Genomic DNA, 22,550 nt, shown 5'->3' with positions numbered 1-22,550 from the left:
GAAACAAACCCTACCGCTTCAACTCTTCTCACTAGCACGCCAAGCTTCACGCCATCCACGCCATCCACGCGCAGCGCCAACACCAACCAAGAAGAAACTCGTTCAACCTCCCGCATAACAACCCGTCTCCCACACAACACCTCAACGCCACAACACCACAACACCACAACACCACTAATTACATCTCACCTCCTCCCCCGACCGCCATCGCCACCACGACGATGGATTTCTCCACGATGCCTGGCCAGAACAGCCTCTGGGGCAACACCGTTTCCTTCGGCGCGAACAATGTAGCGTCAGCGACAACAACAACACAGAGCGCACCCGACAAGAACAAGGAGAAGCGGTTCTACGACTGGCACCAGAAGCAGGGAATCAGCGCACCACAGGACTACAACACCTTTGCCAGTCAGCCGGCTCCGTTTTCGGGCGTGCCGGTGAATCCTGGTCATCCGACTGCGGCTTCGCCCTTCCTTCAGAAAGTGTTGAACCAGCAGGCGGGGAACTTGCTGAACGGTGGTGCTGGAAGTGTGAGTACTGCATGGTGACGAGGATGGTTCTTTATGGTTTGTGATCGCTGATGTTTGTTTTCGCTGTAGAACGACGCGGACATTATGGATGGCCGGAGAAAACCTGGGTATGTTCATGGCTTTTGCTTCAGATGGAGTATATCTGCTAACGTTTCACTACAGCATCAAGCGGACTGCGTCCTCTTCCCCCCCAAGCAGTGGTGGTGGTCTATGGCCCAAACACATGTTCGGCACGCGACCGTTAGTACTTCCCTTCTCTTTGATGGTCGCCAAACTAATCTCCGCCAGACCTTCCCGTACCCGTGCCCGTACCTCCTCGACCCCCGACATCGCCGGCGACATCGTGAACGAAGACAACGCCCCACCCCTAGCTAGCATCTACGACAGCTACAGCGCGACGCCCGCCGCCGCCGACACCAAGCTTCCCATCGAATCCTCGATGACGCCGACGCAAGTTCGGGTCGCCAACTTTAGTGAAGACCGCTTTCCCGACCTGATCCGTGCGCTGCGACGCTATTACGGCCCTATCCTCGAGCCCTATTCTGGCCTTCCCGAGAGCGAGAGCAAGTTCTCAGATCCCGAGATCATCCCGCGGGACCAGCTGGATCTGGCGACGGCAAGGATGGTGCAGCCTATGAGCGGACGTGACGGAGGACCAGGCCCTTGGGTGCGGATCACCTTCCACGACCGGGAAGCGGCGGAAAGAGCTCTCGACGGCAGTGGCAGGGGAGAACTCGTCGTCGGCGGAAGAACAGTTGTGATCTCGCTGTGGGAAGAGAATGCGGTCGTTCAGCCCGAGCTCCCGTTCGCCATGGAAGTCGAACCCACACCCGCCCCCACCACCCGAACCTTGCGAAGAGTCAGCTCCACCGGGAGCGGTAGACGTCCCAGCATGTTTGAGGAACCGGTCGAGCATGGCGTACAGCTGTCGGAGCACATGCCCGGCGCGAAGCTGCTAGTGCCAAAGCAGGTCGAGTTCGCAAAGAAGGATGGCTGGCTCGGTGGTTGGGCGAATGCTCTCATCGGTGCGGGAGGTGCAAAGAATGCTCCCAGATCCAGCGAGCCGGCGGGGGGCTGGGGAGCGACGCTGGGAAGGATCTATCGCTATGTCATGGACGAGGTTGTGGGGTTCAAGTATTTGTAGCTGTGAGATACCGTATTGTCTGGGACTGGTAGATGAAAAGGGCCTATGGGAGGAGGGGGAATCTTATGATTTGTATTGTTTGCGCGTTATTTCTTGGTATCCTTTTGGGCAACCGTACAGCATGTATTGTACCTGTACTCGTAACTGTCTATTGATTGGGTTGGCGTTATGACTCTATTTCTTTTGGCGAGCTAGTTTCAGAGCGAATCGAGCAATACTCGGCCGGTGGATACCGTAATGATCGAAGCGGTGGTGACGGTGGATGATGAATCGTGCTCAGCCCGAAAACAGCCTCCCTGGATCACGATCTGGCTGAATGGGGAAACTCCCGTACGGTCGATAATGTAAGCGGGCGTGAGTCTGCAGATACGAGTAAGTGGGTTGTGTGACTAGACGTCGTCGGTGGCCCGCAAGGTGTCTACTCTACCGTACTCTACTCTACTCTACATACCCGTGCAACCATGGGGGACCCTGGACAGCCTACGCTTCTAACTAGCGCAGTATCAAGAGGAACGCGAGTAGTTGCGTAGTTGCGTATCGTACCTATGTGGGATGAAGACTGAAGACAGTATATATAGTGGGGCTCGTCGGCGGGTTACAGTACAGCTTCATCACCAGCAACAACAGAGCAGAACAACCAGAGCAATTCCACATAGCAAGCAAGCAACCGATCACTCAATCCCGCCATCACAATGTCTCACGATCACGCCCACTCGCACTCGCACCCCCCCTCCCCCTCCGCCGCCTCCGCCGCCGCCATCGTAGAGACAAACAAAACCTTCTTCAACAACCTAGCCTCGCACCCCTCACCGCACTCGCACAGCCACTCACACACTCAAGTAGCGTCGCACATCGCCAGCAGCATCCTCTCTTCGCCCACTCTCATCCCCCTATCCGAGAGCTCCACGCGCCTTCTCGACTACGCCTGCGGCACGGGCAGCGTCTCGCGCCTTTTGCTACCGCACGTCGCCTCCCTCGTCGGCGCCGACGTCTCCTCCGGCGCCGTGGGCGAGTTCAATTTCGCGGCGCGAAATCAGGGGCTCGAGGAGGGAGAGATGAGAGCCGTCGTCGCGGATCTGGTGACTGGTGAGGGGGATGTCGTCGCTGTGGGCGGGGAGTATGACGTCGCACTCTGCTCCCTCGCACTGCATCATATGCCGGATCCCCTGGCGGCTACGAAGGCGATTGCGCGGGTGCTGAAGCACGGAGGAGTGTTTGTCTGTGTGGATTTTAGGCAGCATGAGAAGATTGCGGAGGGGTGGGGGGATATTGTCCCGCATTTGGGGTTTGGGGAGGGGCAGGTTAGGAGCTGGTTCAAAGAGGCGGGGCTGGGCGAGCCGGTTTTTGTACCCGTCGGCGCGAATGGGAAGGGCGTGACCCTTGTGAATAGAGGTCTGGATGGGGGGGAGTTGAAGGTTAGGAGGGAGGTGTTTATGGCGGTTGGGAAGAAGCTCTAGGGGCGAGGAGAGAACGTGGTTTTGTTTGTTTTTGGTTTTGTCTCGTCGTTTTGTATTCGACCGTGTTGATGGCAGAGGAGGTGTAGGAGTGCTGGATGAGATTTCATGTCTGTAGTAATTGAGAACTGTTATATTTCGAGAACATAGACCGAGTGATTATCGAGAGTACTAGTAGCAGTGACCATTACGAGCGGCATCCAGGTTCCAAGCGAGCAAACGAGCAACCACTTAGGAACCCCACTCCCCTCTAGAGTACCAGTAGAATAGAGTAGATTAGAGAGTAGTCAATGCATCCACTCCCCCCATGCCTCACAACGATACTCCACCCACCCATTAGAGTATGTACGGTACAAAGTTCAAACGTAAGTCCCACCCACGACCTTCCTCATATCTCCATATGTCCTGCTTTAGCTACAATTCTATCAATTGGCTGTTTGGTGTAGTGGCTATCACACTTGTCTCACATGCATGCAAGATGATCACAAGAGGTCCGCAGTTCGATCCTGCGAACAGTCATTTTTTGCTTCCCCCCGAATAGGGTGGTGTTCTTTGTTCTTTTGCTGGTCTCAAGGTGTGTGAGTGGCAGGCAGAATGGGGTTTGTGTGTGCACATACAGGCTTGGAAGATATAGCTCGCTCCCACGAATAGGTACTGCAACACTGCAACATCCCGCCCATTCAATATCCCACCCTTTCAGACTGACCAGCCGCCATCCATACCCCCATCCTGCTGGCGCACCGCTCATCACTTGCCTTCCGGACGCTCACTTCGCTCTCGGGCTTACCTTTCGTAACCTATGTACAAAGTTAAAGTCAAAGATTTACCACAGTGGCCATTCGTAGCCATTCACAAGTTTTCACTCACGTCTCGTTGTCTTCCGCGGGGTTGTGAATATTGTACATAACGGTACCTATCAATCAGCGGTGCTTGGAAGCTGGAGCTTGGAAGATGCTGCTTGGAAGATAACCAGATAGAGCTCGCTCGCGCGAATAGGTACTGCAACATCCCCATCCCGCCCGTTCCCCATCCCCCCCATTCGGACTGACCAGTCGCTATTCATCCATCCATCCTGCTGTCACCACAATCCATCACCTGCTCTCACTTTCCGGCCGCACGCTTCGCCCTCGGGCTTATGTACTCTACAAAGTCAAAGTCAAAGTCAAAGATTATTCACACGTTCACAAGTTCTCACTCGCTTTACGCACTCTTCCACGGTGTTGTTAATGTCACTCGATCGACAATGATTAAACAAAAAAAAATCACTCGACTGCCTGGCCGTGGATGGTGAAAGACGCGGGTCTTCCCACACCTACACACTTGAGAGTCGAGCCCGAAGCCTCCTTTAGGCTTTCCCTGTATATCCAATACCTACACCATCCACCATCCACCGTCCACCGTACCCCATTCACTCTACTGCTCGAATCACCATTCACAACACAAGTTACAACACAGCTTAAATCAAGAAGTTGGGTATCATTCCAACTAGACAACAAGTCTACAATACAGTTCGGTACAAGCTCGGTACAAGTACGGTGTCAGTATATGTCCGTGCTTCCCCTCGTCTACCAACCGCTAACAGCCAACAACAGCCAACCGCCATTTCATCCTCGTCCTCATCGCCCTCATCATCCATCCATTCCTCCCAATTACCGTCCCCTTCTCCCATTCACCTCACCCCCCCCCCCCCCCCCCCCCCCACTCCCAATTACGCAAGAAAAAAAAGAAAAACAAAAAAGCAGCAATACAATACACCAACGGGCCCACCACCCAACCATCCCATTCAAATCAAAGCAACGCAAGAGCAAAAAAAAAAAGCCAGTATCCCCCACCATTTAACCCCCAATTTAACCCCCCATTTAACCTAACCCTCCAATTACGCCGTAAAAGATAAAAAATAAAAAAACTCCATTTTGTGCGGAAATCATGTGAGTGAGCGTAGCTAGGGGCCAGGGCTGGGCTGGGCTGGGCTGGGGCTGGTTCAAACGGGAACGGTCACGAAGATAACCGTGAGGATGGCCGCGAATACCGAGGCTACACCGAGGGCTTGCAGAGCTATCGTGTCCTGGATCTGCCGGAGCGCCGGCTCTTCGATCCAGACTTCGCGGTCGAAGATTTTGCGGAGGAGGGTGCGTTTACGGTAGCGGGCGATCCAGGGCTGGGTTGTGTTAGCTGGGGGGTTGTGAATGTGTGGGAAGGGGGACAAGGCTCACTTCATCTTCGTAACTATTCCTGGTGCCCAAAGTTTCAAAGCTCAGCTTCGAATCCTTCATTTCAGTGTCCTGACAGTCGCTCCAGAGTTCCCAAGGACGGACATGTCGGCGATGCCTGCCGTGCAAGACAACGCACATGCCCTTGAGCCCAGCATACAGCGTAGCAGCACCAAGCAGCCAACCGATAGCCCCGATAGCCCTCCATCCCCTGTTGGCGTCCCCGCCCACCACGGTGATGATGATCGAAGCCAAGAGTCCAGCCAGAATCAAGAAAATACCCAAGCACACGGCGAAGACGACACGGGGCTTGTTGCCGTTGCAGATGGACCAGCGAACAAAGTTCGGGTGGGACTGGAATCGAAGGAGGCCCTCGATGTGGTCTCGGACGTTCTTCATGGCCGACGGATGCGTCGTGTTGGACAGGGCGAGGAGGACCGTGGTCCTGTCCCGAGAGGAAAGGTTGAGTTCGCGGGGGGATCCCTCGGAAATGTAGATGGCAATGATGCGGGATATCTCGTCCCGGAAAGGTTGAATCGAGACTACGCCAGGAGTCAGTGCATGTCGGATGCAAACACGTAGGTGAAAACCAACAAGGCTGCCACTTGACATCGACGCCCTCAAAGGCCTCGGCCGTGATATTCTTGTGGTCGATAGCAGTGGTAGCCATCGAAAGCGCACCGCTGCCACAGCCAAACGGCGTGACAACATCCCTATTGCTTCCACCGATGGTGCTCGCGCCACAACCCGTTCCCGGCGGCGTCAGGAACGGACTGATATCGCCGAATCCCTTGTGTCCACCCCAGGCCGCCGCCGGCTCCGTCAATGCCGTCTTTGAGCTCTGGCTCTCCTTGGCGAACGCGTTGTCGACGAACTGCCGCACGGCCCAAGTGGTCTTAGTCTTCAGGTGAGCGGGCGAGGGCTGATTCACGCCGTCGACCGCCTGCGGTGGCTTGTATTCGGGCGAGAGTGCCTTCTCGTTCGCTGGGAGCGCCTCGAACCGCTTTTCGTAGTCCCTGTACCACAGGAAGAACTGAAGGTTCTCGACACTGTGCTCGACATGATGGAGGTACATCATGAAGTCACGGCAGCTCAATGGCTATGCACGGATCATCATCAGTACTCATGATTCTCGGCAGACGGAGGGTTAAAGTGAACCATACCGGACAGGTGCCGCCGTCGACGACTCTCTCGAACTCGAGGGCAGTGGGGATACCCGAGATACCACAGCTGCCGTTGGTGGGGGACAGCGAAATGGACTCGCCATCCCACTTGTCGGAACCCCTAGTGCTCCTAACGAAGGCGGGCCGACGATACTTCAGGATGTTGTACACCATAGTGAACGACGGGATGGGTGGGGGGATATGCTTTTTGCCCGAGTTCCGAGACTTTTCGTGTGAAGTATGTATATAGAAGGTGAGGAAAAGCAAAAGAACGAATGGAATGTTTCCAGGTGAGTCAGTGAGTAAGCGAGTGGGGCAGCGAGTATGCCCTGCAAAGGAGCGTAGTTATGAAGTATGTTTGGATAGCAGAGTGGGTTTGCGTGGGTGTGATGAGGAGGAAGGTTATGTAGGTGGGATGGACGGTCCTGTCTTGGAGGGGCCAGGTGGAAAGGTAAGGAGTGTTCGGGGCCACGAGAACCCAAGAGAGCGAGCGGGCAGGCTGGGGGGAGGGGGTGGGGTGTGGGGGAGGATATACATAAACAGACGGAGAGGCAGCACACTGGATCGGCCTCGTAATAATTACGAGAGCCCTAAATGGTTCGTGTCTTCCTACGATCTGCAGCTGTTTTGGCCTGCACAGGCAATTCCTGCGCACCGCTGTAGGTATTAGTTATACCGTTAGGCGTTAACCCGGGGACGTATGTAAGGGAAGCGCATGTCACTAACAGAGCGAGCACTAGCCATCATAGTACATGGAGAAGAAGCTCGTCGTTCTAGAGTAGTTTAGATGCTCTGTTTGTTTCCGGAAGGAAAAGTGGAAAAGTGGGGACGTTGATAGTATGGTCCCCTGTAGATTGCTTCTGAGTTCTGGCGGGCCCGCGGCAGAATCATCCAGCCAATCGAACAGCCATCCACCGGGCCCTTACGCTGCCAGATATCGGCTCCCAGACCACGCCGAGTGTCACGTAGGTACATAGCAGGCCCAGGAATTTCCATCCGCCTGCGGTGAAGGTAACACGCCCTACCACTGCCAGTTGCTCTACTTAGGCTCACTCCGACCCTGGGTATTGGGGCCCCTCCCCCTGATGATCGAAGAGAGAGATTTGGGAGGGGGTGAGGGTCTCAGCGCCTTCTCTTGAGTCTTCTTCTTCCTCCTCCTTCTCCGCCTCCCCGATACTGGTACATTCATGCACGCCTAGTCGTGGGCTTCAAGCCACACGGCAAGTGTTTACCTGGATACTCAGCTGTCAGTTGGTGGCGGCGCGGGGGGTGGAGGGGGGAGATGGGGCACGGTGATTTCATGCTGTCAAAAGCAGTGGACCCACCCGGCCGCCCGGACACTCTCTCTGTCTCTCTCTGTCTCTCTCTCTCTGTGTGTGTGTGTGTGGTGTGTTGACAGTGTATGGAAGCCACACCCCATCCCATCCCTTCCCATCCCTTCCCCTCGTGTTCCTTCGCGGCGGCGGCGGCGTTAACCCGATGCGGGACCCGGGGGTATTGGTGTTGGCTCTCCGCCTCCTTCCCCCCCGACCCCGACCCCGACCCCGGCCGGAACCTTATCTCCAGCGTGGGTGGGTGGTTGGTGTAACGGTACGTGAGCGAGCGAGCCAGCCAGAGATGAGGAGGCCCAAAACATCCGCGCACCCTTGACGTACGGTTGCGTCAGAGGCTGGTTTTGGCGGTCTGGCTAGGGGAAATATGTAGTCTCCATAGATATCTAGGCTGGCACGGTAGGCTGGTACGGTACGTGCTAGGTCGTTTCCAGACGGTCCGCAAAATTGGTGCGGGATCCAGCAGCGACCACTGACAAGACGGTCTTCCGGAAGTCAGTCAGCCACGACTCAGAAGTTACGTAGGTGCTGTACATAGATGGGGTATCATCTCACTTAAGAGGTGGAGTAACAGTTTTGGTTATTGCGATGTGCAACAGTAGGCCTTCTGAAACCAGAACTGAGACATCACCTCTCGAGTGAGTTGATACTGAAGCAGAGTACCATGCTTACTCACGGTACGTAGAGTAGAGTACGGTACGTAGAGTAGAGTACGGCACGTAGAGTAGAGTACGGTACGTCGAGTAGAGTACGGACTGCCCGACGATCGCGGAGCAGTGCGCTACAATAGCATGTGCATACAGAGATATACAGATGGATGCATGCCTCACGGGCAGGGTCGTCAAGGTCCTCAGGCTGAAAACCCTCGCCGCCGAAAACCCTCGCCTGAAAGCCCGAAAGCCGTTCTGCCACGCCGAGTTTACCCAGGGTATGTAAGCAAAAGGGGTTTCCCTACTCATGGCTGTTTGGAAGGGAATCTAGGATGGATTCCCTTGCTTGTCACGACCTGCCGTACGGTACTCTACTCAGTAGGTACCAGGAACCGAGCGATAACCGTGCTGCGATTTCTGTGGGTCGGCAAAATACCAGCTAGAGCACAGCTGACGAGACATGATGGAAAAAAAAATGATATCAGGATCGATCGGAAACGCGAGATCTGATCTGTTCAGATGTGGATGGATGCATGGCCACGGTAACCATGTAAGAAAAGCCGGCGAGCCACGGAAAACCTGGAGAACTGGGAGCGCATGCTGATTTTCAGGGCGCTTCCTGCCTGCCTGCAGCAGTTTATCCGGCAGCATCGCAGACAGATACATAGACAGACACCCGAACGACACAAGCGAGCCCGCAGCAGAGACGCTGCATGTGAAGAAAATAATCAGCTGCGTTGCAACTTGCAAGATCAGAAGGGGATCGCTGTGTGCGGAGGAAGGGAGCGGAGGGAGCGGGGTTAAGAATCACCGCCGACCAGACGAACCCACCCTCCGATGCAGTTGGAGTTAAGGGCAGAAAGAAAGCGGTTGGAACCCCGGTGCTCCAGGACAGCATAGGATCGATATCCCACCGTAGTCCACAGCCCGCAGTCCACAGCCCGCAGTCCTCACCGACATCCCGAGCATCTGATCGTACTCTATGTATGCATAGGCAAAGGCTCGTTCGCTCGTTCGCTCGTTCGCTCCTTCCCTCCCGCCCTTCGTCTCGTTGCCGGTCGGATACTAATAGGCAGTAGAGTAGAGTGGAGTACTCTACCTAGATTGCAATCTCAAGAGTCAAGATCCAGATTGATTGGCGCGTCGCTTTCCTTTCTCGAAACCGGCCGGCTGTTCTGGAGTCTGCAGTACTCGAGCAGATACAAACATGCATACCCATGACGACTCGATCGATGGGCGGCGGCGGTGGTGGTGGTGGTGTGCTTCCCTGCGTTTTCAGCGCCGTGTTTCTGGCAGGGATGGCCATGCTATCATAGGTACCTAGGTGGAGTAGGTGGACGACAGCCGCACATCGAACAGACTCCAGACTCCAGAGGAGCACAGTTGTGGATTCGATGGACGACACCGGATGGGAGAGGCACAGGCACAACTGCAGCCTACAGGCGCGCGTGCGGGGAGTCGGTCCACCGAGTACCGATGTCTCTCCCTCCCTCACGTTTTGGTGAGCGGCCGGGCCGGGCTGGGAAGTTGGTGGGATCCGAAGCCTGCGGGAGCCTGGAGGTGACATGACAGGTCGGCGGGGCGTGATCTCCTCCTCCCTCCCCCCCCTTCCCCTCCCCCCCCCCCCTCCCCTCCCTCCCCTCCCCGCATACATGCCCATCTGCCTGGTTCTAGTGGGATTCAAAGATACCCCATCCCATCAATCCATTCAGTCCGGCATAGAGCACATATGATAAAACAAGCATATCTCCACCTTTTTTCCTTTTCTTTCCAATAACACTGACTGGCTGAGAGAGCAACATCGAAGCATGATCGGTTAATCTAGGTACTCACGCGGCACGCCTCACGCCTGCATTGGCCGCGGCCGGGCCCGGACTACGTTGCGTTGCGTGGGCCTGTCATGTCAGAGATGGCAGGCCACGACCACGACCACGACCACGACCACGACCACGACCACGACCACGACCACGACCACGACCACGACCAGGCCGTGCGCTGGAAGCGGCCATCTGTTGCATCTCGCGAGCTGGATGTGGACATGCAACCTATCGCTTGTTCTTGCTGGTGTATGTAGCATGAAAACCCAAAAGCAAACATGGAATTACTCTACATCCAATGTATGGAAGAGAGGTGGCGGTCAACTTTCAAGCACAGGCGCAGGCACTCGGATACGGATACGGATTGATTGTGCACGACAACTATGCAGAGTACTGAATGTAGCCCAGGTAAGTGTACAAAAGTCAGTCAGTCACAAGTCTCGGCCCCGGCTTCCAAGCGGTCGTTCGGGAATCAGCTTTCGTGTTGAGTAACTTGAGTTGACGGAACGAGGCTGACCATGCATAACGGATTGGGCCTCGCCAGTATGCATGCATGCGCCGTACCAGTCCACAAACTCCACAGGGCCCAGAGCGAGAGCGAATATGTAACTTGCACAGTTGTTTTCTTCTTCTTCTTTCGGTTGACGTCCACGTGAGTTTCCTCTCTCTCAAAAAGAAAACTAAAGAAGAAAAGAAGAAGAAGAAGCAATAGGCAGAACGGGATCTCTGTGCCGCCCGCCAAGATTGCCGGGAACACAGGATTGCTCGTCTCTCTGATTATGCTATGTAGAGTACTCTGCAGAGCAAGGGTAGGCGTGTACGATATAGGCACGATTTGGCGACAGTCGGATAGGACTCGATCGAACGAACGTTGTGGTGCAGTGTGCAGTGCATCGAAATACCCAGCACACCGAGAATGCACATTGCACATGCAGACGCTGCTTCTCCAGCTTCTTCAGCTACACATGCACCCGCTGGACAATCGCAAGACTCGAGAGATGGGACACATCCCAATCATCCCAATCGCCCCAATCGCCCCCTCCCTCCCTCCCTCCCTGCAACGTCAGCATTAACCATCCTATCCTGGAAAGGGAAGCATCTCAGCCAGGTGCTGCTGTAAGAAGCAGATTCTCGCGAGTCCCCCATGTAGAGTGCTCGATATGGACCTCCTGGAAAATAGTTCCGAGGTGCATAACTAACCGCGTCCTGGGTCGCTTGTTCACACGCGCTCACTCTGCTTACTCTCTCTCTCTCTCTCTCTCTCACTCCAGCCTAGAAACTTCCTGATGGGGCTCGCACATCTGTAGCCCATGTGACCATCCCAGAACACTTTCTTTCTGCTGTTGGATGACTGCGAAGCAGCGGAGTCCAATCCCCACTATTTGCACTTTGCACTTTGCACTTTGCACTTTGCACTTTGACGTCGACAACCCGACTCGACTCGACTCGACTCGACTCGACGGGCGGCACAGCCCCGGCAAATGTAGAACGTGGAAGTTGCACTTGCGATACGGTACGGTGCGGGATGCATCCGCAAGCCTCAGCAACGCAAGCCTCAGTGCCCACGCGAACGCGAACGCGAACACGAAGGACGGCGTATGTACTAGTAGGTGACCGCCCATGAATCAAGGTAATCAAGGACTGCCCCCGCCCCCGGTCTTCGGCAGGTAGGAGGTGCTCTACTCTGGGTATCAGGGCTTTCAAGTTTTGCATCCTCATCTAGCCTCCTCCTCGGCCTCGCACTATCCAACGACTCGTCGAGATCCGTAATGAGCGTGCACTCCCCACGGCGGCACTCGGCAGATACTCTAGGTAAGCCCCTCCCCCTGATGCAGAATAGAAACGGCAGGCAGGTATGGAACAATCGCTCCGAGAAGGGCTCCTGTGCAGTGTGGGCTAGAACCCAGACCTCCCGAGGCAGCGTATTCATACATACGTACTACTCTAATACTAATTCTCTGTGCCCAGTACTCAGGTATGCGATCCGTCGATCCAACTTTGCGGCGGGGACGGTGACGGTCGCTCGGTCAGACAAGTCACACCTTTTCCGCCCCACCTATATGTCTGTTCGGAAGTGTACGGTACTCGGTCGCTCGCATTTATCGCTCCCCGAAAGCCGATATTTGTTGGTCCCGACGGAGGTTGTAGTACAGCGAAGGAATGATCCTGTCATTTGTCATGAAGAATTCTGTGGGACCGAACGTTGTCCAGCACAGCCTTGTGAGATGTCTTCACTTCGACCGTGCGGAGTCGATCCATAGAGTGCCTATGTATCACATCTCACTCGCATCCGGCGCCTTGTTGGTACATCACTCAATAGTGTCCCGAATCAGTCTCGAATCATGCCACATGTACGACGTGATGATGATGATTCATTTCCGACGGAAGAAGCTCTACCCCAATTCGCCCCACTCCACTCCACTCCAGTTACTCTGGTTCCTCCAAATCATCCCGTGTTCGATCGCCGCAAGATGTGATATCGGATTGTTTCAAACATATTCTAGACTGCGCTGCGACGCCGACGCCGACGCGCGCGATCCAAGATCTACCGGCGTCGCGAATCGGATCGGCGCAGGGATTGCCCCTTTTCTCTTCTTCTTCTCTTCCGACTTCAGGTTTCAACTATTGACACCGCACAGTTGCTGCGCCCGGGAGGCCTACTTGGAAGTTGGTTACCTGGTTGGCTGCGATTCGGATCATTGCGTCCGTCAAGATTTGGAACGGTATGCTGTGGGAAGTTGGAATACAGCATCTACCGGGTATGTACTTTCGGGAACCCGCAGGAGCGGGGAGTGCTCCGTAGCAACTGCCCGAGGACCAGAGTACAAACGAAAGTGTCGTCACCATGTCTCAACCCGACGCCGTAATCAAAAGTCAAGTCAAGTTAAATATCCGACCCAGAAATTCTGCAAGCAGTCGAGTAGGTAGCACGCATGGGCTGCTGTTACATATAGGAATTCCAAGGTTGAATAAATCGATCAATCGCACCGTGCTGAACCAGTATGTACCTAGTAGGTAGCCGCTCACGCCGGAATCTGGAGTTTGGGAATTGATTACATACACACGTACCTACGACTGAGCAAAAGAAGAGTATGGTAGACTGAGACGTACATAATCCACTCCTCTCCTCTGCCCTAACTTCTCCAGAATTCTCTAGAATTCCCGGCCTCACCATACCTAGAGTACACACACGCCCCCTCAAGTCGGCAACACGCTTCCGAACGAACCGAACCGAGCAGAACTAACTGAGCCCCCACATGTCTCATCTTGTCTGAGTCTGAGGCTGTCTTTGAGGCTGTCTCTGACGGGTTTGTTTCCCCGGTTACATAGCAGGGTAGTTACTAATAGTTACCGGTAGTTGGATGGAGACATGCGGTGAGTCGGTGTCGGTGACGGCTACCCTTATAAATCAAGAGCTAATTAGGCGGGAAACTACTTGGTACCTAGGTGATTGCCCACTGAGACGATGAGACCCAGCTGGAGGAGAAAAGAATAGAAATGCAATTCATACTTACGGTGAGACGGCAAGACAGGGCTGCCATAGGTACTGCACGTGATGAACTTTGACGGAAGGAGATGGCTCCTCTCGAGGCTTCTAGTGGGGATCCGGGGGAGTGCGGGTTATATGTTTAACCGACCCGAGCGTGGCTTCTATGTAGGGACACAGTCCACGAAATGCATCGTGGGAAAGGGAGGAGAATAGAACACTGGGATGCGCTCTCTTCCTGGTCCATGGGATATGTGCACAGGATCTCACATGCCCCCGAAGCTCGGGAGTTGGGAGTTGAGATATCGCACACCTCTCCTATCCACGGTCCGCTGCGACGAGAACCTACATATATAGCCTTCACCCAGCAGTGATCATACGGGCCCGCATATGGCATATGAACCGCAATACGACGCCAGGCTCCGGATCCAGCCCAGTGTGAGCCGCTCCAAGCCTCCAACCCTGGAGCAGCGGATCTTCGGATCTCCAATCCACACGATTCAATGGTTGATCAGGGAAAGCGTATCACGTACCTAGGTACATACGTGGAGGGATGGGGGCGGCCAGTATAAATATGCAATCTTCACGCCTGCCTAAGGAAGATCCGAACCACGTGAGCGCCCCCGAGAAACCAAGAAACCGAGAAACCTCGGTATGTACCTATGGCACTGACCGCCAATGGCACAGATGTACTGGGATACCTACCTACGATATCCTCTCCTCTCCATGCTGCAGCTGTACGCACTCTCCAGACTTCTCATATCCGCCCATCCGGCGCGCCAACTCGTGCGTGCGTGCGTGAGCGAGCGAGCGGTGAATCGCAGCCATGTTCCCCGACGTTCCTCACCCCCATCTCACCCCCATCCCCATCCCCACCCCATCACACCCCCACTACACCCCCACGCTCAGCAAACTTGCCGAAGAATAGTATGTACATGGATACATGAACTACTGGTGTCGACTGGGATCACGATCTCGTATGTATGCATGCACGATCCGGGATCGCCGAGATCTAGAAGGGTGGTTAGGGAGGGGGGCGGCTGGTGGTTTCCCGTATCGGCCGGCGTGCTGGGTGGGCTGCTGGGCTGGGTGGGCTGGATGGGAGGTGGTACTGGTACTGGTGCTGGTACATAGCACGGGGGCGGAAAGGAGCGAGTGAACGTCATGGCATGGGCATGGGTGGGGCCGAAACATTCCCGAGTTTGTTGACATCCATCCGACAAAGACGGGTTTGTGCAAGAGGTGGTTTCTATGACTCCATGAGTGATGATGTATGCAGAGGGAGGAAGGGAGTGAGGCGGATCTACCTATGTACCTACCATATGCCATCGCCGGTCGACTGCGCGGGCTTCTGCGGTTCTTCGCTGGAGCTAGATGTCGCCGTCTCGTCTCTCCAGGGCAGGGCGGTAATCAAGCCCCTTTCAACTCCCTAGTTCATATTCAAGATCCCCTCCTCCCCCTTTACTCCCTTAGTTACTGGCCGGAAGATGAAGGACCGATAAGTCTGCCGAGTGAGATGTTGAGATACTGCACTCCACACTGACAATTGTTGCGGAGTAACATCCACCCCCCTCCGCATGGTCGGTACGGTAGGTAGATAGCTTGCGGTGCCGTATGTGAATTGCAGCACTGCTCCGCTCAGCGAAGCCGGAGAGGTATGTACCATGTATGTAACTACATATAAGTCTCGCTGTGCTAACTCGCCGGTATCCCTAGCGACGGCGGCTACAACGGCTCCCGGAGCTCCAAGAGGTATCATAGGGGGAATCACTGGTCGCATAGCCAACACCCTAAGCCACCTAGCTACTCCATGGCTGGGGGGGAAGGGCCGAAAGAGATGGGGAGAGGCAGTTGAATCAGAGATCACTCTTACCCTGGCTTGTAGAGGAAATCGCATTCGCTTGTATTTTGCTTCCAAACTCTTTTCTTGCTTGTTTATCGTATTCACCTTTAACCTACAGAGATTATCGCGGCGTCGACTTTCCTCCTGTCCTGTTCTATCCGCAGTCTTCGTTTTTCAAGCGTCGCAAAAAAAACTGAAGCGAGTGAGTGTCTGTGTCCCGACTAGTAGAAAAACAACAAAAAATGCTCTGACTCGGAGTTGAACCGAGGATCTCGTCATTACTAGTGACGCGCCTTACCAGCTTGGCCACCAGAGCCGATTATCGACCGGGGTGAAAATTGGCAAGATGAGCTCACTCAATACCTCCTGCGCCACAAAGCGAGCTAATAGCGGGGTCGACCACACTCGTCAAGTCACGACATCTCATCACCACCCACCCCTCCAGCAAGCAAGCAAGCAAAATGAGCGACCCCAGCGCCAACACCCTCACGATCCTCGGCTGCGGCACCCTGGGCACCGCAATCCTCTGCGGCATCCAAGACGCGCTCTCCAGCAGCAGCGACGCCTCCTCCATCCCCGCCAGTATCCCCAGCCGTTTCATCGCGTGCGTACAGCGCGCCTCCTCCGGCGCACGCATCGAAGCCGTGCTCGCCGTGGGCGCCTCGTGCGCGCCCACACAGATCCTGGTCAACGACAACCTTGCGGGCATACGCGCTTCGTCCGCCGTGCTGCTCGGTTGCAAGCCGTACATGGTCGGTGCGATCCTGTCTGCGCCGGGGGTCGCCGAGGCGCTCTCCGGGAAGCTGCTGGTGTCGATCTGCGCAGGCGTGACGATCGGGCAGCTGCACGAGCTGGCGCCCAAGGCTAGGGGGGTCGTCAGGGTCATGCCCAATACCGCCGCGAAGGTCCGCGAGAGTATGACCGTTATTGCGCCCCAGATGGGGCTGCCGGAGGAGGACCTGGAGATGGTCCAGTGGGTCTTTAGCCAGATCGGACGCTGTCTGGTGCTCGAGGAGAAACATATGGATGTTGCTACGGCCCTGTGTGGAAGTGGTCCTGCGTTCTATGCCCTGTTTGTCGAGGCTATGGCCGATGGCGGCGTGCTCATGGGCGTGCCTAGGCAGGCGGCGGTCGAGATGGCGGCGCAGAGTGGGTTCCCGCCCACACCTAGTGGTATGTGTGCATGGAGGTGCTGATGGGATGTAGCTATGCGGGGAACTGCGGCGATGATTCTGGAGGGCCAGCATCCTGCTATTATCCGCGAGCAGGTTTCGACGCCCGGGGGCTGTACAATTGCAGGATTGACCAGGATGGAAGATGGCAACGTCCGCAGTGTCATTGCGAGGGCCATCGAGGAGGCCACGAATGTTGCCGGTGGCCTCGGTGGGAAGAAGAAGTAGACGCTGGCGAAGGAGTTGATACCTATCGATTAGAAGTAGTAGTGGCTATTGCTACTAGAATACCGGAGTCTACATGTACATATCAGCGACCTGGATTCCTTTCGCTTCCGCTTGTTATTCGTTTCTCCCAGGGGATCGCCTGGTTGGCCGACCAAAAAAGCATCTTACACCATCAATCACGTACAATCACTCCTCCTCGGGCCTTAGGACAGTATGATGATTATGCATATCACTTTCAGCCCCCCCCAGGTACGGGGCAACGCCTAAGACTGCCACAGCAGTGTCTACGCACACCGGCGCCGGCCTGCGGCATAAGCAGCAGACCTGAACGCAGCCCTAACTCTCCGGAGCCTCCGCCATGCGCAGGACTCAGCAGGGCGGGCGTGGGGCGTGGTATCAGCATCAGCGGGACCAGCCGCCTGGGCGGAAGCAGTACCCCCACTTCCCATCCCTCTCCGACGCAGCTCCCCTCTCAACCGTCGGTGATTCGCCCGTGACTCCCCGCCGCTGATTACATCCGCCTCCGCCTCCCCCTCCTCCTCAGGTCCATCAACAACCCACCACCGCCGCTCCACGGCACAAGTGCGGACCCACGGCCACGGTCTCCCCGCGCACCGCTCGCCATAGTACTTTCTCGTACCGTCGGCTTTCATTTCCCGCAGCGATTCCGGATGCGCGTGCTTGCAGTACAGACACGGCGAGGGCGAGTACGTCCTGCCGTCTGGACTTACCGTAGTAACAAGTCGTGGCCGTTCGTGGCCGCAGATGTGCAACACATCTGCTTGGTACAACGGCTGGGACGGGGTGTGTGGGGGTGCTCGGACCGGGTGCGTAATGGGGGAGGATGCGGGGCGCTTGGGCATGCTTTGCTTGCGTTATCTTTTAACGAGGGTGTAAGTGGTTTGTTGACGAGGATTGGATGAGCGGAGCATCTGGAGCAACCCAAAGGGGCCATCAGTGCCCGAACAAGTTGGATGGCGAAGGTGCAGTGGCATCTTGGACGAGGGAAGACACATGTGTCCAGTGGTGGCGTCTTGGATTGTGTAGCAGGTGATGTATCATGGGAGTAGTCACATGGAGTGTAGCCATTAGCCACCGCAGTGTGAAGTATTCACGGTCACAATCGAGAGCGTATCACATATCCCAGAAATCAAGTTTTGTTTGTCCCACGAGAACCCAGAAATTTTATTCCAAAGCAATCGCAACGCCACGTCCGCAACAACATTCCCAGATCGTTTATTTGAGGGGGATGAAACGCGAAGAGTGGGTGGCTCCGATACCGGGACGACCGTGCTTGACAGGCTTGCTGTTGGATCATTAGCCACCATCGTTTCACCCCATTACATGGAGTAAACTTACTATGAGATAGAGAACTCAGCCAAGTAGTGACCGACCATCTCGGGCTTGATCTCGACCTGGTTGAACTCCTTTCCGGAGTAGATACCGATGACGGAACCGATCATCTCGGGGACGATGATCATGTCACGGAGATGGGTCTTGACGAGGTCGGGCTTCTCGTTGGGCTTGGCCTCCTTCTTGGCCTTGCGGAGCTTCTTGATCAGACCCATGGGCTTGCGCTTGAGTCCACGGTTGAACCTTCTGCGGGCACGGGCATGGACGAGGTCGCGGAGCTCCTCGGAGGAGAGGTCGAGGAGCCTGTAGAAAAAAAATCGCGTCAGTGATCGCGCACCTCCGAGTCGCATCGCGCGGGGTCCGCCACTCACTGGTCAAGCTCGACACCACGGTAGGAGAACTTGCGGAAGGTTCTGGCCTTCTTCTTCTCTGTTCTAGTGGGTTATTATATGCTCCCCATTGAAGAACGAGTGAAGTGTAGCGTACCCTCAGCGGCAACGGGGTCCTAAAAAAAAACCGTCAGCACTTCGCTCTCGTCTAAATAGCACATTCATTCCCCTCCCCCCACATCTCCCGTAGAAAAAACGTACGTAGTCAGCGTCAGCCATTTGTGCGATTGTTTGGAGTTTCCGTAAAAGGTCGGTGGGAGCTTGTCGGTCGTTGGGCGTCGGGGGCGTTGTCGAGGGCTGGTCGTCTAGGCGAGGTTGTTGCGGAATTTCGTTATGATGGAACGACTCGCTTGTGGGTTTGTGCGCGTTGTGTTCTGTGGCGTGGGACTGCTTTAGGGCAACACCGTGGGGCTGAAAGCATAGAATGTCACTCACTATGGCTTGATAAGTACTCTCGCCACTTTTCACAAGGCGGTTTCGAAAGTATATTACGGATAACGGAAAGAGTTCATTTCGCGTCTCTCTGTCTCTCTTTAGGGCCTCCAAAGTCTAGAATACACGTACATGCTAGGTATGCAAAAAATCGTAAATGGAAAAAGAAACAAATCGTAAGTGGAAAAAGCTGTAATCAAACAACTTATGATAAAACTATCATTTCCCCATGCGACCACCCAGATTACGCGCATGTAGGTAGCATCTACTTGAGCATCGCAATCTGTTCCTTCTTGCGCCTATCCGTGTCCCTGTTGAGCTTCCTGAAGAATGCGCTCTTGCCGCCCTTGAGTTCCTTGTTCCTGCTCCTGTTGCGTTCCATGTATGCCATGGTGTTACCACCCGACAGTTCGCTGAGCCGACCCTTAGTCCGGCGTCCTCCACGGCGCTTCGCATTGTAGCTGAGACCCTTGCCGTCGAAGTCATCCTTCTCCTGACCACCGGCTTCGGCGTTCTGGAGAACGACTTCCTCCAACAGTTCCTTGCGCTCGGCGACGGTGGAGTACGCGAGACCGGGGAGGTTCTCGATTCCTTGGAGATGGGTGATCACCTTGAAGGCGTAGCCTTGGTCGACTAGGAAGGCCTGGCGCTTAGAGGAGTAATACATTTCGGCGGTGTCTTTCGACACGAGCGAGTAGAAGAAGGCGTTAAAGCCCTCATCGTTTCTGCGCTTGGCTCGGAGGATACGGCCGAGGCGCTGGGCTTCTTGACGACGGGACCCGTAGTGCGATGAGATCTGGATGAGGCACGTAGCTTCAGGCAGATCCAAGGAGGTGTCACCGATTTTGGAGAGGAAGATGGTGTTGACCCTGTCGTTGAGCTGGAAGTTCTCAAGAATACGCATCCGCTCCTGCTGCGGGGTTTCGCCGTAGATGAAGGCCTTTCCTAGCTTGAGGGCGTAGGCTTTCAACGCGTATACGTTATCAGAAAACACGATGATCTTGTCGCCTCGCTTTTCGTGGTGGTCGATCAGAAACTGGCATGCCTGAAACCTGTGCATTTCGTTAGCCCTGTACTAGATAGCACCTCTGGATGATACATACTTTCTGGGATTCATGATATAGTGCAGTGTCTTCTTGCGAGCATCCGGCTCATTCAGATACTCAGTGTAGAACTCTGGGCTCATAGGACACCACACCTCCGCACACTGAACCTTGGCGATATGACCGAGCTCAGCCAGCTCCATCCAGTTGGCCTCGTAGAGCTTCGGTCCAATCAAGAAGTTCAGATCCGAGACCTTGTCATCCTCACGGAGCAACGTAGCCGTCAATCCCAGCTTCGAGTGGGAGTTTATTGAGGTCAACACTTTACGGAACATGGCGGCAGGGACGACGTGGACTTCGTCGAGAATCAATAGGCCCCATTCACGTCCCATCAGGAACTGCATCATCTTCTCCGAATCGTGGGATCGGCCGCGAGTCTGGGTGACCATGGAGTATGTAGACACGATAATACCGGCATCTCCTTTGAAGGCTGCCTTGTTTTCGGACGTAAACACGGCGATTTGATCAGGATCGATGTTGCTCCACTGGATGAACTGCTGGCGCCATTGGACAACACTCATACTTTTCAACACGTTTTGTCAGTCAAATTCAGTGAAACGATTACCACAGATGCAAAATTTGCAATCCTGCAAACAGGCAACACGCTGGACTGGAAGTTCATACGCTGATGTGGCCAAGACTACGATACTCTTCTTGATGGTACAACCGGCGGAGATGCCGACCAGGGTCTTTCCGGCACCGCACGGCAAAACGATGATTCCGCTCTTCGCGCGTCCGTTTCCGAACATTTTGTTCAAGCTAACTTCTTGGTACGATCGGATGCGAGCGTGGGGTCTGAGGTCTATATTCAGGTCGGGATTCTTGTGATCTTCTCTGAATGCGTATTCCTCCGAGATGGGGAATCCCAGAGTGAAGCAACGCTTCTGCACAGTCTCAACCGACTCCGCCGAGATCTCGAACGAATGCACCGTATCTTCATCCTCGTCATCATCTCCTTCCTCATCCTCCTTGATACCCGTAATCGACGTGAACATATCTTCCGACGACGACGCCTGTCCTCCCTCGGCCCCCTGCGCATGCGGTTGACCAGGGGCTTGCTTCACGCCAGCGGCCTCCTTTGTACCAGGAATGACCAATCCACGCATTTGCGGAGCCTTCTCCTTCACCACTTCGCCCTGTAATCTCAACGGTCCTATCTCCTGATCCGTAAGCAACCGTTGCAACATCTGTGGGTCCTTGCTCTCGATGAAATATCGATTGTCCTTCAGCACAAGCTTGATCTTTCCATACGACTCGGTAGTCTCCTTGATGAACTTGGCAATCGACGCGGGCACGGTGATCTTCGAAAACCGCTCCAGAGTTCCCAGCAGATCCTCTGGCGTCAGACCCGCAGAGGCAACCGCAGCATAGAGCGAATGTGCCGTGATCTTGTATTCGTGGAGATACTGTGGCCTGGACTGGGGTTCAGCGATAGTCGTCAGAAACTCCTGCGCCCTTGCCGCCAACGGGTTGAAGCTCTCGAGGATGATGGTGCCATCGGGGTTGATCCACAGCGGCCTCGATCCGTGCCCAGTCTTGAGGGTCAAGTGTGTTAAATCGCGTCCCTTCTTGGTAAAAAACTTCGAAGCCGCGTCGATTTTTCGGACCCTGGTGGAGCTGTCATCGCCGCCCGTGATCGTGAACTTGTTGATCACACCTGCGCCCAACTGTTAGTGGTCCGCAAGCTTGGGGGTCAATGCAAGAAGCATACGCGACATGTCCTCGGCCTCTTCCGCGTCATCACTCGAATCCTCGAAGTCGTCGTCGCTAGCTACCGGCGCCGCGACACGCGTGTGCTTCGCAACCGACGGAGCTCCCTCTGCTTTACGTTTCGGCGGCATCTTGTGTGTAGTGGTGAGGTTGTGTTTATGGTGGATATCGGACGAAGGGTGGTGGCGGTGGTAAGGGTTGTAAGAGCGGTGAGGGTTGTAATAGCGGTGGTGGTGGTAGTGGAGGTGGTAGAGGTGGAGGTGAAGGTGGTGGTTGTTGCGCGGGTTGAAGTAGGAAGATGGCGGCAGTGGCGTCGCAAGTGCAAGCTCTTAAGCTCCAACCTCCAAGTTCCAAGCCAAGGTGCGCACTTCAATTGGCTTCCGCTGCGCACTGTTTGCCTGACTCACTGGCCGTAAAATTCTAAGCAACGCAAAACAACCCGCTGACTCCCCTTCTCTTCTGACCAATTCGCACAGCCCTATGAATCACAAACCTCTTCCCCAAAATACTTTCGTGAAGAAGCTTCTATGTAGT

At 55.1% G+C, this 22,550-nt stretch overlaps 7 protein-coding genes and 2 non-coding genes across 9 annotated transcripts; 4 read left to right on the top strand and 5 right to left on the bottom strand.

The window, feature by feature from the left end:
• Positions 1-39: 39 nt before the first annotated feature.
• BZA05DRAFT_407086 (uncharacterized protein) lies at positions 40-1,970 on the top strand. Its single transcript, XM_051484591.1, has 4 exons — positions 40-530; positions 600-637; positions 693-770; positions 819-1,970. The coding sequence occupies exons 1-4, from the start codon at positions 222-224 to the stop codon at positions 1,672-1,674; spliced, it is 1,281 nt and encodes a 426-aa protein (XP_051336786.1). The 5' UTR covers positions 40-221; the 3' UTR covers positions 1,675-1,970.
• An 80-nt stretch (positions 1,971-2,050) lies between these two features.
• On the top strand, positions 2,051-3,272 carry BZA05DRAFT_476255 (S-adenosyl-L-methionine-dependent methyltransferase). The gene has a single exon (XM_051488240.1). The coding sequence runs from the start codon at positions 2,367-2,369 to the stop codon at positions 3,129-3,131; it is 765 nt and encodes a 254-aa protein (XP_051336785.1). The 5' UTR covers positions 2,051-2,366; the 3' UTR covers positions 3,132-3,272.
• Positions 3,273-3,559: 287 nt separating this feature from the next.
• On the top strand, positions 3,560-3,647 carry BZA05DRAFT_t247. The gene has a single exon. It is a non-coding gene; the product is annotated as a tRNA-Val (tRNA).
• A 1,182-nt stretch (positions 3,648-4,829) lies between these two features.
• On the bottom strand, positions 4,830-6,988 carry BZA05DRAFT_407083 (uncharacterized protein). Its single transcript, XM_051484590.1, has 4 exons — positions 6,502-6,988; positions 5,933-6,437; positions 5,342-5,880; positions 4,830-5,286 (listed from the first exon to the last, which is right to left on the bottom strand). Exons 1-4 carry the CDS (start codon positions 6,673-6,675, stop codon positions 5,110-5,112), a joined length of 1,395 nt encoding a protein of 464 aa, XP_051336784.1. The 5' UTR covers positions 6,676-6,988; the 3' UTR covers positions 4,830-5,109.
• A 3,415-nt stretch (positions 6,989-10,403) lies between these two features.
• BZA05DRAFT_407078 (uncharacterized protein) lies at positions 10,404-11,358 on the bottom strand. The gene has a single exon (XM_051484589.1). The coding sequence runs from the start codon at positions 11,228-11,230 to the stop codon at positions 10,772-10,774; it is 459 nt and encodes a 152-aa protein (XP_051336783.1). The 5' UTR covers positions 11,231-11,358; the 3' UTR covers positions 10,404-10,771.
• Positions 11,359-15,872: 4,514 nt separating this feature from the next.
• On the bottom strand, positions 15,873-15,945 carry BZA05DRAFT_t243. Its single transcript has one exon. It is a non-coding gene; the product is annotated as a tRNA-Thr (tRNA).
• Positions 15,946-16,090: 145 nt separating this feature from the next.
• BZA05DRAFT_447570 (pyrroline-5-carboxylate reductase dimerization-domain-containing protein) lies at positions 16,091-17,029 on the top strand (the record flags this gene model as incomplete). Its single annotated transcript, XM_051487167.1, has 2 exons — positions 16,091-16,778; positions 16,836-17,029. The coding sequence occupies 2 exons, from the start codon at positions 16,091-16,093 to the stop codon at positions 17,027-17,029; spliced, it is 882 nt and encodes a 293-aa protein (XP_051336782.1).
• A 1,140-nt stretch (positions 17,030-18,169) lies between these two features.
• Positions 18,170-19,090, bottom strand: BZA05DRAFT_407071 (ribosomal protein S19-domain-containing protein). Its single transcript, XM_051484588.1, has 5 exons — positions 18,973-19,090; positions 18,869-18,887; positions 18,754-18,811; positions 18,389-18,685; positions 18,170-18,335 (listed from the first exon to the last, which is right to left on the bottom strand). The coding sequence occupies exons 1-5, from the start codon at positions 18,988-18,990 to the stop codon at positions 18,266-18,268; spliced, it is 462 nt and encodes a 153-aa protein (XP_051336781.1). The 5' UTR covers positions 18,991-19,090; the 3' UTR covers positions 18,170-18,265.
• A 173-nt stretch (positions 19,091-19,263) lies between these two features.
• On the bottom strand, positions 19,264-22,531 carry BZA05DRAFT_438344 (P-loop containing nucleoside triphosphate hydrolase protein). The gene is made up of 4 exons (XM_051486493.1): positions 22,018-22,531; positions 20,931-21,963; positions 20,307-20,828; positions 19,264-20,255 (listed from the first exon to the last, which is right to left on the bottom strand). The coding sequence occupies exons 1-4, from the start codon at positions 22,145-22,147 to the stop codon at positions 19,469-19,471; spliced, it is 2,472 nt and encodes an 823-aa protein (XP_051336780.1). The 5' UTR covers positions 22,148-22,531; the 3' UTR covers positions 19,264-19,468.
• Between the last annotated feature and the right edge of the window lie 19 nt (positions 22,532-22,550).

This window comes from Tricharina praecox (assembly GCF_024521635.1).
Source record: "Tricharina praecox strain CBS 144465 chromosome Unknown BZA05scaffold_24, whole genome shotgun sequence".
NCBI classification, from domain to species: Eukaryota; Fungi; Ascomycota; class Pezizomycetes; order Pezizales; family Pyronemataceae; genus Tricharina; species Tricharina praecox.
This window is presented reverse-complemented; position numbering and strand designations above follow the sequence as displayed.